Source organism: Dichotomopilus funicola, assembly GCF_033296635.1.
Source record: "Dichotomopilus funicola strain CBS 141.50 unplaced genomic scaffold C8A04scaffold_85, whole genome shotgun sequence".
Taxonomy (NCBI): domain Eukaryota; kingdom Fungi; phylum Ascomycota; class Sordariomycetes; order Sordariales; family Chaetomiaceae; genus Dichotomopilus; species Dichotomopilus funicola.
In genome coordinates, this window is record NW_026944106.1 from 39,627 (window position 1) to 52,344 (window position 12,718).

The following is a 12,718-nucleotide window of genomic DNA, read 5'->3' on the forward strand; positions in this document are numbered from 1 at the left end:
CCCAGAAAATCAAAATGAACATCCAAAGAAAATCAAAATTAAAAGAAAAAAAAAAACCACAGCTCACATCTCACATCCCACCGGCAGGCAACCCCTCCCTCCAGCCCTCCACCACCTTCCACACCCCTTGCGTGATCTCTTCCCTGCTCCATCCTTGACCACCTCTCTCCTCCTCGTCTTTCTCCCAAGTCTCAGCCTCCTCCATCAGCTCGACCAGGCCCAGCCCAATCTTTTCCCAGCAGACCAAGCTCTGTCCCAGGCTTTGCAGCGTTCTCAGGCGGCGGAGATGAGTCTCGTACTTCTCTCGTTCCTCCTTTCTTTCACTCTTCCGTTGCTTGCTCCCTGCGGTATTGTCTTGGATGGGGTTAGCATCCCCCCAAACCCAACCCAGAAACACAGCCTCTGCTCTGCGCCCGCCCACAGCACTGGCAAAGTCGTCCAGTTCGGCTGTGAGGTTGGTGTCGGTGAAGATGAGGTCTCCTCTGCGGTGGAGTGTTTGGACGAAGAGGGTGAGGGCGTCGTAGACCGTTTCGAGGCGGGTGCGGGTTATGTAGGTGAGGTGCTGGAGGATGGTAGTTAGGTCTGGGGGTGGGTAGAGGGGGAGTGTTGGGGGCATGTCAGTATGAGACTTTGGGGTTGGGTGTGAGTCTTTAAGGTGTGGGTGCTGATGCGAGTTGCAGGTAGGTAGGTAGATGTTGAGGAGGGGGATATCATAGGGAACTTGAGGTTATGTAAATAGATCACGCTAGTATCAAAGAGGAATTATTAGACAATGGTCAAAGTTATGCCTGGAATGAACGTCGGTGTTGTTAGACAAAGGTTGTAAACTCACTGGACATAACTAACCCTAAACTAATTAAACATCTAGTATATTCTCCTCTACTCAAAAAGCCAAAACCATCACCTCCCGCCCACCTGCCCCTTGGGAATAGGCGGCACCCAGCAAACCGCCAAGTTCAGCGCAATATGAATAACCCCCACGACCCAAAACCCCTTCGCATAATTCACCCCCCCATCCATAAACCGAAATATTATAGCAAACACCACGCCCCCCAAATTCCCCCCAGCCCCCGTCATCCCCGACAAAATCCCATTCGACTGCGGATACACATGCGGCACCAACGCAAAGTTCGCTCCATTCCCAGCCTCCAAGAAAAACGCCATCACCGTCACCAACCCAACCATCTCCCCCAGCTCTTTCGGATTCACCACCCCGATAACCACAAGCAACACCCCCGTGACCAACCCACAGAGATGCACCCACCCTTTTTTCCACCACAGATTTCCCCCTGACACGCGGTACAACACATCAGCCACGACCCCACCCAGCGGGCGCGCGATGAAGTTGAGAAACCCAAAGATAGCGGCGTAGTTGGCTGCTGCGGTCTGGCCGAGAGAAGGGAAATTGGCCAGGTAGTAGGCGGCCAGGACGGAGTTGATGGCGAGTTCGCCGCCGAAACTGCAGGAGTAGGTGGCGATGTGGAAGAGGGCGTGCGGGGTGAAGAGGAGGGCGAGGGTGCCCTTGAGAGAGGGAGCTTGGACGATTTCGGTGGTGATTTCGGGAGTAGTAGTAACATCGATGATGGTGGCTGGGGGGGAGGGTTTGCTGGAGGGGGTGTCGAGGGCGGCTTTCTCGGGGTCGGTGGGTTTCTTGGTGTCGCTCGGGGTGCTGGTGCCGGAGGTGGATGGGTTGCGGTCGGTGAGGGTGCCGGGGATGCCGACGATGATGTCGGTGTTGTCGGTGTTGGTGGCGTGGTTGAAGCGGTCGTTCCTGGGGGTGTTAGTGAAAAGAAAAGAAAAAGAAAAAAGAAAAGAAAGAGAAAAAAAAAACATACCACGACCCCGTCGGCGTATCCTCACACAACACCAACAATCCCAGCCCACAAGCCAACAAACAAATCAACGGCACCACAAACGTCACCCGCCACGCCTTATCATGCGACAACCCCTGCTTCGACACCAGCGAGTCAAACACAGCGGGCATAATAAAATACGTGATCCCCCCTCCCGCATTCCCCCAGCCCCCGGACAACGCATTCGCCGTGCCGACCACATTCCGGTCAAACCAACCCGTGCACCACACCTGGCACGGCACGAACGAACCGCCCAAAATACCGATGAACAGCCGGCTGATGTACAGGCCCGTGGCGTCCTTGACTAGCGGTGCGAGGCCGATGGGCAGGCTGCCGACCAGCAAAATCATGCCGAAGACGCGGCGGGGGCCGAATTGGTCGCAGAGGGGGCCGGCGAGAAACCGGACGGCTAGGGTGGCTACGAGGGAGACGATGTTGGAGTTGGCTACTTGGGCGGGGGTCAGGTGTAGGTCTTCTTTGATTGTGACCGAGAGCTGTTTATGTTAGACCATGATTTATCCAGACCATAATTGTCCCGAGAAACAAAGGGAGACGCACCAGCGGCGGAAAGGCATACCACGCCCAAAAGGCGAGCATGAAGCCGAGCCACGAAAAGAAAAACACCCGGCCATGTCGGTCGATGGGGTTGAGAATCGGCACGCTGCGGGCCTTGAGGTTGACCGGGTTGAGCGTTGGCGACCGCCAGAGGGTCGATACCTGATGAAACAGCATTTTGATTTCTCTCTTGGTCACAGAGAACACAAAGATGAGAAAAACAAACTCGACAAAAGGGTAATTGCCCTGGTCCAGATGTGCCGACCGGAAGCAATGTTGCAACCGACCGGGGAACTAGGGGAGATATATGTCCATGCTCAACCCATCATCATCCCGTTGCCCATTTCCCTTCCTCTTCACCCCCCCTTCTCCCGATTCCACGCTACACTTGATCGGGTGCTGGGCAAGGGGGGAACTGAGTCCCAGATCCTCGGGGCCGGCTGTCGATTGTCAAGGGACTAAGGTAACAGGTACAATTCCTCTTTGGGGACAGTCCGACAGATTCCGTGTGCGGGAGAGTGTATCTGTGAGTGTAGTGTAGTGAAGAATGCAAGATCTCCGTGGAAGCATAGACTTGGTTGTGGATCTACAATTTGGGGTGTGATGGTGTTAGAGTCAGTGGGACTGTGGGACAGAAAGAGTGTGAGAAAATCAGACCAGCAGCAGGAACTGAGCAAACAACCCATCCCGCGCAGGGGGGTAACCCAGCTAGTCTAGACCCCCCCACGGTCGGCCCGCTCAGCCCTGTCCAGCTATCTATCTCCCCTTATCTCCAGCAAGGCTGGACCCAAATGGGGACTAGAAAACATGGCTGCGGAAAAGTCTTGGCAAGATAAGTGAAAGTCAGACTCTACCAAACAAAACCGAGAGACCAACTATCTCGATCGCCCCGTTGGGTCCTGCGTCTATCGTCGCATCGATAAGGTCCCGTCGTATCAAAATCGTGAGAAACATCACCATTTCCGCGGAGAGAAGCATTAAAACGGGGTCTCTCCCGTCCAACAACTTCGATTGTCTGCAGACTCTGCACTCCCGAGGAGACTTGTTTTTCCTGGATTTTGTGCTTTGCCTTCCGGGTGCCGCACTCGGAGACGATTAATAGAAATTGGGGCCCGCGATATTCCCGTTAGTTTTCCGCCACTTGACGGGAGGCGCTGGGAGCTTGTTTGTGGCCTTGGTGTCGTTATCGTCCCTGGTGTCGATCCCATTGAGACAGCTTGTGACCAGATTTGGGGGCCAGATAGGGCACTGTGGAAGGTTTTACGGTGTGCGCCGGATGGAAGCTGATCCGACCAGGACAGGTGAGATCCTCCCAAGGGTTGGTCAGCTCCGGAAAGGGAGGAGGAGCGGGAACAGTCCCCAGCTATCCGGTTGTTGAACCACACCTCCCCGGACCAATACGCATTCGGGCCGGAGAAACCGACGACCGGCAGTTGCCGTACTACACTCTGTGAATTTCGAGTTGATTTGCGATCGCGTTATCAGATGTGGTGACAGAGAAAACGATTGATGCTCACCAAATCTCGATATTGGGCGACGCCGGGAATAACGTCACGGGCGCTCGGCTGGGGCAATCGATCCTCCGACAACGCTCCCGTTGTGATTCATCCCGCGGAACAACTTGCGATGCGAATTTGGTCCTCTAAATCCCCCAAACTTCATCCCGCTTCGAATTGAGAGCTGTGGTGTCGTCTCTGAATCGGTCCGTTGATTCTATCCACCAAATTGGGTAACGCTCGCATCCTGCGACCGGTAAGTTACCTCGAGCTCCAGTCCACAAGTTCAACATCGCAGCAACCGCCAGCACATAGATACCTAAGAAACACAAACACACAAGATCTCATGCGGTTCATTGCCCATCTAGCATGCCCAGAGCACCTCGACGCCTCATCCCTCCATTCCCATGGGATATGTACAGTCCTCGTTGATGCTGCTGCCCCCGTCTTCCACCAACCCCCACCAGAAACCATTTATTTTCTTTCCTTTTGCTGTCCCTAGTTGCTGCGCGCCCCGCCCTTGGCCGCCCGCAACTCGTTCATCTTGGCCACACGCTTCTTGAACTCGTCGTATTGGCACTTTTCGTAGCCGTGTCGCAGGTCCTGTGAGAGAGGAGAGTAAAAGGTCAGCCGGGAATACCCTCAACCCTTTTTTCCCTTCCCTTTCTTCCGCCTCCCGTTTCCCTTCCCTCCCCCGCTCCGAGTTCCCCTCCTCTTGACAGCCCGGCTTCTTCATCCCGCGGGGAAATCGTACCGTGCATTTCCACGGCATGTAATACGTCTCGAACCGACACCGATTGAGCGGGATCAGCAAGTGGGCACAGCTGTCGCGGTATTGTAGCGGCACTCTCGCCTCGCGCATCTCCTCGCGGGTCGCCCCTACAGTGTCCAAGTTCACCCTGTTAGCATCACATTGTGGACTTCGGAAGCGAGGGAGAGAAGAAATGGGTGGATGGGGAGGGGGAAAACGTACGCCGTGGTGTCTCTTCGGATCCGGTCGTCATGGTGGGCTTGCAATTGGGCTGCTGCGAGCGACAGACAAGAAGCCGAAGTTGGTTTGAGTTTGAGTTCGAGGTCGGTGGTGAGGCAGTTCCACTGGGAGCTTGCATTCCCACGCACGGGTGCTTGGTGGTGCAGCGGAGCTCTTGGCTATATGCACGTGAATATGCACGTGATTGTGCGAAGGGCTTGGCGGGGTGTTTGGCATGGACTTGGATTCTTATCCGTACAATTCTCTGGTTTGTCTTTGATCTTGTCGTTTATCGTTACATCTTTTTTCAACAGGCACTGGGCGTTCCCCTGCGTAGTTTCTCATTCTTCAGGACGGTTTCCATTCGGTTCAATGTTAACAGTACTCGATTCTTTTGTACACTTTTCACATGCAGTCCCGGACGTTCCCCAGATGCTTCCCAACAACTAGTGTACGGATACTGGTCTCACGAGTTTATACTGTGCAAACCCCCGCAGGGCGGACCAAAGAGATGAAGATAACATCCCAAACATCCTTCCCTTCTCATTTCCCAAGTTTGGCTCCAGCATCGTTCAAAGAGTCGAGGTGTTTTCTTGGAATTTCGTTGAGATGTGGTCCAACGCACATTTCCATAAATATAAGGGCCAGTGTAATCTCAGAATGCTATCCAACTACCTAGTTATTGCATCTCCTCAAAACCTTTGCAGCGATTCTACCCCTAAAATGCCATGAGATCTCCTGCACTTCGGCGTGACCGTTAGTTAGGGGCTCTTGGGACCCCTTGGACCCCACAGCCCGGCACTGCTGAGCACCCCACAGGCGCTGATTGGCAGAACCCCCCAACTGGAAACGGCAGCTGATGGCAAATGTCGCGGATTCCCGGTTTGATCCACCACGTGTTCCATTTGGGTGTTCCTGTTCCTGTTCCTGTCCCTGTTTTGTTCCTCAGGGTTCTTGCCAGGGAAACACTTTCGCTCCCAGCGACACCGCATCGTTGCTTGTAGCTTCGAGTGGTTTTCTGCAGTCCTCTGCGGTATAACTATCTTGGTCAACCACGTTATCCTCTCCGGTTCGGTCGATTGGATCGGCTTCATGGCGCTTGACGTCCCATTGCATCGCGATACCGGCCCCGACGACGACGGCGACCTCAGACCGACCGCCGAAGTCCCTTGAGAATCTCCGACGTACACGATTCCGATAACTTGCATACACAACACCACTTTTGAGAGCGCTGCTCTTTCGGGTTTATCGTCCATTCGCTTTGCGTGCGCCGAGTCCCGCAATTGACACATCAGACGAGACGAGACGGGCGGTCAAGGTCTCCCACATACCACGACGTCGAGTAATCCCGCGATGGTTCTGCCAGCCGACGCCCACTCCGCCGACCCGCTCCTAACCACCACCCCCGCCGACGACGACGAAGACCACACCCGCCGCGGGCGTCTGTCCTATCACAGCTCCAGCCAGACCACAAGCGCTTCGAACTCGACAACCCCCAGCCCAGGCGCCCTCCGTCCACACCTCGGAGCATCCTCGTCCACATTCACCCCCTCAACCTCCAACCCCAAACCCCGACCATCCTCCCCTCTTTCCCCCGGTCCAGCTAGCGCTACTCACCGCCCGCACCTCTCCCGTCGCGGCACAGCCACCAGTACCACCACCATCATGATGCGCTCACGCAGCCCGGCGCTCGCAGCCGCCGCCGCAGCCCGCGCCGAAGCCAGCCGCAAATACACCTACGCTGCCATCTTCCTGGTGATTTCCCTCGTCTCATTCACCGTGCAAACAATGCTGGCCTCGCAGATCCAGCACGATCTCGGCTGGGACAAGGCATACTGCATGATGTACTTGACACACGGGTCGTGGGTGTGCCTGTGGCCGTTGCAGTTGGCTGTGTTGCGGTATCAGCAGCGGTCGAGGGGTGGAAGTGGGAATGGGAGTGGGAATAGAAGCGGGGAGGCTGGGGGTAGTGGGAGTGATGGTGGGGGGAGTTGGAAGCGGTTTATGGATAATCATGTGCGGGTGTTGAGGGGGATTGCGTTGGTGGTGGAGACGAGGGATGTGCGCGCTGCGGCGAGGATGGGGGGGTATCAGCGGCATGGTCATGGGCATCATCATGGTTCGGCCGGGTTGTTGGAGTATGGTCACTCACCGTGGCCGTATCTGGCTAAGGCGACGGCGGTGATTACCAGTGCGTTGACGGTCGCTGGGTTGAGCTGGTACCTGGCTGTTAGCATGACTACGCCGAGTGACTTGACGGCTATTTACAACTGCAGCGCGTTCTTTGCGTATGCCTTCTCGGTGCCGCTGCTCAAGGAGCGCGTGCGGGCGGATAAGATGCTGGCTGTGGCTGTTGCGATTGTCGGGGTGTTAATCGTGGCGTATGGGGACAGCGGGGACAGCGGATCGACGTCTGGATCGGAGTCGGAGGCACAATTACAGGCTCCGTCGGATTCCGACCCGGGCAACAACACCCCCGCCCTGGACGCCGGCACGCGGTTCGCAGGCAACCTGATCATCGGCGTCGGCTCGGTCTTGTACGGCCTCTACGAGGTGCTGTACAAACGCTACGCTTGCCCGCCCGACGGTATGGATGCCACCAAGGGTGTGATTTTCGCCAATACGTTCGGCAGCCTAATGGGCGCCTTCACGCTGCTAGTGCTCTGGATCCCGCTGCCGATTCTGCACGTCCTCGGATGGGAGACGTTTGAGATACCCACGGGGTACACCGCGTGGCTGCTGTTTGTCAGCGTGCTGATGAACATGTCGTTTTCGGGGTCGTTTCTCGTGTTGATCTCGCTGACGAGTCCCGTATTGAGCTCGGTGGCGTCGCTGTTGACAATTTTCATGGTTGCGCTGGTGGATTGGTTTTTGACGGGTACGCCGGTCAGTGGGGCCGCGTTGTTTGGGGGGTTGTTAATTGTGACGGCGTTCGTGATGTTGAGTTGGAGTACGTGGAGGGAGATGAATGAGGAGGAGAGACGGAAGCAGGTGGATTTGGATTCTAGTGGGGAGGAGGATTAGGTGTTGGTCTTTGGACATGGCTATTTGTCTAAGCATGGAGTGGAGCGTGATAGAGGTGGGATCAGCCCGATAGAGTCCTAGGGATACAACCCTTGGGATAGAGCTTCAGGGGATGAGACGCTAGAGATGTAAGGCAGTTGTTATATTGTTTATATTGGGCTAAACTCGGCTAGTTGTGGCATTTTTGGTGTTTGTTACAGCATTCTTGGTAATATTGGTAATTATCTGTTGTGTCTTATGTTCTCACTAACGTACCTATCCTAGATTTGTTTACAGGCTCTCTCCATTATGTCTAGACATACCCTATGTCCTCGTGTACTCGCCCACCCCCGAGGGCGTCCACCCCTGCAGCGGCGGTCTCTGCCCAAACCCCATCGCATTAGCCGGCACACCGTCGTACCCCCACAACCTCGTCATCCCCTCCAACCGCACCCTTCTCACGTCCCACTGCACCGGCGTCACCGGCACACCACCAAACCCAAGAACAGGCGGAGCCCCCGCAGCAGCAGCAGCCGCCGCATCCCCCTCCTGCGCCACCCGCACCATAAACTCCTCAATATGCCTCATAAACCACCCATCATACCACCCATGCCACCGCGGCACATTCACGTGCTCCGTCGGCGCCATCCGCAACACCAAATTCCGGAACGGCCTCGCCGGGAACCGCGCCAACATCCCCTGGAACACGGCCAGCAGCGGGTACAGCACCGTGTAATGCAGCGTGTCCAGCGTCGCGGGCCATGTCCCCGGGCCCAGGGTCGGCCCCCCGGGGATGAGAGTTTGCGGTTCCGGGGGTGGGGCCGGGCAGAGGCCGAGGATGAGGGCGGGCATGATGGAGGGGTAGAGGTAGCGGCCTTGGCGATGGGCGACGCCGGCGGCGAGGGGCCGGTTTTCGTTGAGGAGGAGGGTGGTCCAGGGTTGGATGTGCAGGAGGGTTGTGTGGGCGTGCGTGGCTTGGTGGCCGCATTGGTCGCATTGGTAGTTGATTGTTGCTGGGACTATGGCGTTGTTGTTAGCGTTGTCAGCGTTTTCATCGTCAGCGTCAGCATCAACATCCATATCAGCGTCACCATCAACATCAGTAGGAGCCTTCTGCAGCGGTTTCGGCCGCGACAACGAAAAAACATGCAAAGCCTCCCCAGGCGCAACCAAATACGCGTCCTTGACATACACGCTCACCCCCAACAACAACCCCAGCGTCTGCGCCGACGCCACAAACGTCAACCGCGTCAAATTCATCCCCATCCTGCGGAACATGAAATCCCACAGCCAGTTATGGTCAATGTCATGGGCACGCGAGCGTTCCGGCCACCGGATCTTGCGGCCGTCCGCATGGCGCCTGCACCGGTGCACGCGGATGACATTGTTCGGTTTGCGGCATTGCGGTCTGCCGGGGGCTGGTTCGGGCGGGAAAATGACGGTTAAGGTCTGGACGTAGCGGGATAGGCGGTTGGTGTGGAGGAAGTTTAGGAGGGGGAGCACGAGGAAGGGGTTGTTGGGGGGCTGGCTGTAGGGGGCGATGGTCAGTTCGAGGAAGGAGTTGGCGGTCCAGAGGATGTGGCGGAATAGGGAGGGGGTGATGGCTTCGCGCCAGTGCCGGCAGACGAGGGAGATTTGCTTGAGGGGGTAGTCGCGGTAGATCTCTCGGTTCTTGAACATGGTTCGGCTGGGTTGGTTGTTGAGTCGGGTGGAGGAGGGTGGGGGTTTGTCGAGGAAGCTGAAGATGTGCAGGAGGAGCTCGGGCGGGAGGTTTTGGATGGGGGTGAACCCGCTGGAACCCATGTTAGTCTGTGAGTCTGGATGTTGCTCAGTTTTCTTGGAAAGTATTGGTACTTGGACTGCGATGCATCCAACAGTTGGGGCTGCAATGATGGGAAAAGAGTGAGGGAGGCATATATATAGTACTGGAAGAAGCGAAGACAAGGTGTTTTGAGATGAGCTGTTCATTATTCGGGAACTCGACAACAACTATGTTGTGTACAGACCTTGGTGAGGCTTTGTTCTGAGAATCGAGGACCTTATTTATGGATCCTCTCACAATGGCCTTGTCGAGATCAGAAATGCTTTTCTTAAAGGAATTTACAAAGTTACGGGGTGAGCTCTGAGCTGAACAACACTTGTAGTATGGCTCTCAAAAATTCTGCTCCGATTGCGTTACAACAGTTGCTAGATCCGCGGCTTGTATTAGTAGAACTAAACGTGGAAGTTTGTGTCTCTGCTTGCCGCTGTTAAGGCCCATCCCTGGACTCATCAATGGCTGGACTTAGGACCTAGATGCCATGTTTGTCATGTTACGAGTCCTACATCTCAGACTCTGGAAAACGCGCCTCGAAGTGTTTCCAAAACGGACCGTCAGTAACTTTTACTAACTGTTCGTCAATCAAACTTTGCTCGGCTGGGAAATAATTGAACAGCGTTCAAGTTGTTGAAAGGCTTTCTACCACTTTATTCCACGAAAAGCAAGCCCATGTGACCTCGAGCGGTGCTATCATTCACAAACAAAGGACAAATAATAGATCCCTCTTCACCTCGACACAAAGACAAGACAAGACGCTCAAGCAGCATTGTGTACCATCCATTACTAGGCACTACTCAATAAAGAAGCCAGGAACACAATACCACTCAACAAACCGAAAGACATACACATCCGTACCATACCACACGCATCAAGTCATGACATGTGCCTTACGCACCATCCAGGAACAAAGCACCTCAATGTCTTTCGAGCATGTTTTGTTTTCCCCACAGGTGTCCTGTCCAACCCCCGAACCATACCCACTGCCCTTACACGCGGTCGTGGGTCTCGACAATGTGGCCGGACTTTTCGTCGTGGTCCTCGAGCTGCAGCGCCTTGTTGTTGACACGCTCCTGGAGCTTGGCGAGTTCGTCGGCCTCGAAGACTGTTGGGTTTTCGGGTTAGTTTCATGAGTTGGCAAAGACACAGACTGGGAATTAAAGGAGGGAGGCGAAAGAACGTACGGAAAGTGAGCTCCTCGAGCGAGCGCCCCGAGGTCTCGGGCCAGAGGAAGTAGATGAGGATGGCCTCGACACAGATCCAGCAGCAGTAGACGAGCAGGAACTTCCAGCCAATGGTGCCCGTGCCGATGGGGTTGACGTTGGTGCCGAAGAACTGGGCAGCCTTGCCCCAGAATTGGAAGATGGAGATACCGCGGGCACGCTGGGCGTACGGGAAAATTTCGATGAGGTAGGCTGTTTTTCTTCTGTTAGCATTTTTCCAAAAGTCAAGGGAAAAAAAGGAGAGAAAAAAAGGGAGGCTCACTGTAAGTCAGGGCGTTGAAGCACAGGTTGTAAGTCGGGCTGTAAGCGTAGATCCAGAACAGCGACAGCTTCGCAGCCACATCCGACTGGTAGACAATAAACACAGCCGTGCAGGTGGTCCAGCCGACGTAGACAGCCAGAATCGACAGAATACCAGTCAGATACATAGTCCGGCGACGGAAGCGCATGACGACCAAGGCAGCCGACACACCGCACACCAACGACCAGCACTGGTTACCCAGGTTGTACTGGGCCTGGAAGGTCGGGTCGGTGTAGCCGATGAGCTTGAGGACATCACCAAGGAAGTACGAAATCACCACGTTGCCGGACAACTGCGTGAACAGACCGAGCAGCGAACCGATCAACAACCGACGACGGGCACCAGCGGTGCGGATCAGGTCCAACCACGACCGCTTCGAGTTCTCCAACTCCATCTCCAGCGTGGTCTTGATCTCGACAATCTCGGCCTTGACAAACTCCGAGTTGGCATCGCCTTCGGCGTGGTACTGGATCAGCACCTGCTCGGCCTCCTCGATCTTGTCCTTGCTGATCAGGAAACGGGGGGACTCCGGCAGGAAAAAGACGAAGGTGACCTGCAGCAGCGAAGGGGCCATCTGCAGGAAACTGGGGATACGCCACGACCAGTCATTGCTGATGCGCTGCGTGCCGAAGGTGGTACCCGCGGCCACGATGGCGCCGATGAAGTAGCAGGCGTTGAAGAGCGAGGTCAGAATGGGACGTTCCTTGGGGTAGCCCAGTTCACCGATCAGGCAGGAACCCGCGACGATGGCGTAGGGGAGACCGAAACCGATGATACCACGGGCCATGATGTACATGGGACCGTTGATGGCGAGACCTTGGATGATGGTGCCGATGATCATGACCCAGGAACCGAACATGATGCACCACCGGCGACCGAAGTTGTCGTTGACGAGCGGGATGAAGGGGAGACCGATGACAGAGCCGAGAGAGAGAGCCGAAGCGAGGATACCATTGTACCCGCCGGTGGGATGACCGAAGTCTAGTTTTGTCAGTCTCGTCAGTCATTGTTTTTGGTGTTTTTTTTTTCCAAGTGGAAAAAAAGGAAAAAAAGAAAAAGAAAAGCCTACAGTCCTTCCACGCGGGGAGCAGCTGAGCCGAGTTGATAATCTGCGAGTCGAACCCGGAGGTCATCTCAATACCGATGACACACGGGAACAGTAGGAGATACATGCGCCGCAGATTCGGCTTCTTGTACCACGGAACCGGGTCCTCCATCGCCAAGCGATGGATGTGGTTCAGGTCATCACCGCCGCCGCCACCCATGATGCCGGTGTTTTGCGGGTGTTTGTGAGGGTGTTGGTGTTGGTGTCGGCGTTGATGCCGAGGTCGACGTCGATGGCGATGTCGATGGCGATGTCGAGGTTGAGGTCAAGTAGACCCACAACAACGGTCGGTGGGAACGGTGGGCTGAAGGGACTCGGACGAAGGACCCTCAAACCTTAAACCTTCGAACGCAAGAAAGTGGGCGCGATTCTGGGGAAGGGAAGGGAAGGGGGGAA

At 55.6% G+C, this 12,718-nt stretch overlaps 6 protein-coding genes across 6 annotated transcripts; 1 reads left to right on the top strand and 5 right to left on the bottom strand.

Moving 5' to 3' along the window:
• Window positions 1-70: 70 nt before the first annotated feature.
• Window positions 71-616, bottom strand: C8A04DRAFT_32298 (uncharacterized protein; the record flags this gene model as incomplete). The annotated part of the gene is made up of 1 exon (XM_062782046.1): window positions 71-616. One exon carries the CDS (start codon window positions 614-616, stop codon window positions 71-73), a length of 546 nt encoding a protein of 181 aa, XP_062633542.1.
• A 284-nt stretch (window positions 617-900) lies between these two features.
• Window positions 901-2,585, bottom strand: C8A04DRAFT_40114 (major facilitator superfamily domain-containing protein; the record flags this gene model as incomplete). The annotated part of the gene is made up of 3 exons (XM_062784829.1): window positions 901-1,771; window positions 1,836-2,347; window positions 2,412-2,585. The coding sequence occupies 3 exons, from the start codon at window positions 2,583-2,585 to the stop codon at window positions 901-903; spliced, it is 1,557 nt and encodes a 518-aa protein (XP_062633543.1).
• Window positions 2,586-4,402: 1,817 nt separating this feature from the next.
• Window positions 4,403-4,908, bottom strand: C8A04DRAFT_32300 (NADH-ubiquinone oxidoreductase B18 subunit-domain-containing protein; the record flags this gene model as incomplete). Its single annotated transcript, XM_062782047.1, has 3 exons — window positions 4,403-4,507; window positions 4,659-4,783; window positions 4,878-4,908. 3 exons carry the CDS (start codon window positions 4,906-4,908, stop codon window positions 4,403-4,405), a joined length of 261 nt encoding a protein of 86 aa, XP_062633544.1.
• Window positions 4,909-6,227: 1,319 nt separating this feature from the next.
• C8A04DRAFT_15198 (uncharacterized protein) lies at window positions 6,228-7,898 on the top strand (the record flags this gene model as incomplete). Its single annotated transcript, XM_062778389.1, has 2 exons — window positions 6,228-6,787; window positions 6,851-7,898. The coding sequence occupies 2 exons, from the start codon at window positions 6,228-6,230 to the stop codon at window positions 7,896-7,898; spliced, it is 1,608 nt and encodes a 535-aa protein (XP_062633545.1).
• A 303-nt stretch (window positions 7,899-8,201) lies between these two features.
• C8A04DRAFT_32302 (uncharacterized protein) lies at window positions 8,202-9,680 on the bottom strand (the record flags this gene model as incomplete). Its single annotated transcript, XM_062782048.1, has 1 exon — window positions 8,202-9,680. One exon carries the CDS (start codon window positions 9,678-9,680, stop codon window positions 8,202-8,204), a length of 1,479 nt encoding a protein of 492 aa, XP_062633546.1.
• Window positions 9,681-10,682: 1,002 nt separating this feature from the next.
• On the bottom strand, window positions 10,683-12,482 carry C8A04DRAFT_15180 (putative lactose permease; the record flags this gene model as incomplete). Its single annotated transcript, XM_062778384.1, has 4 exons — window positions 10,683-10,798; window positions 10,878-11,108; window positions 11,179-12,198; window positions 12,287-12,482. The coding sequence occupies 4 exons, from the start codon at window positions 12,480-12,482 to the stop codon at window positions 10,683-10,685; spliced, it is 1,563 nt and encodes a 520-aa protein (XP_062633547.1).
• Window positions 12,483-12,718: the final 236 nt, after the last annotated feature.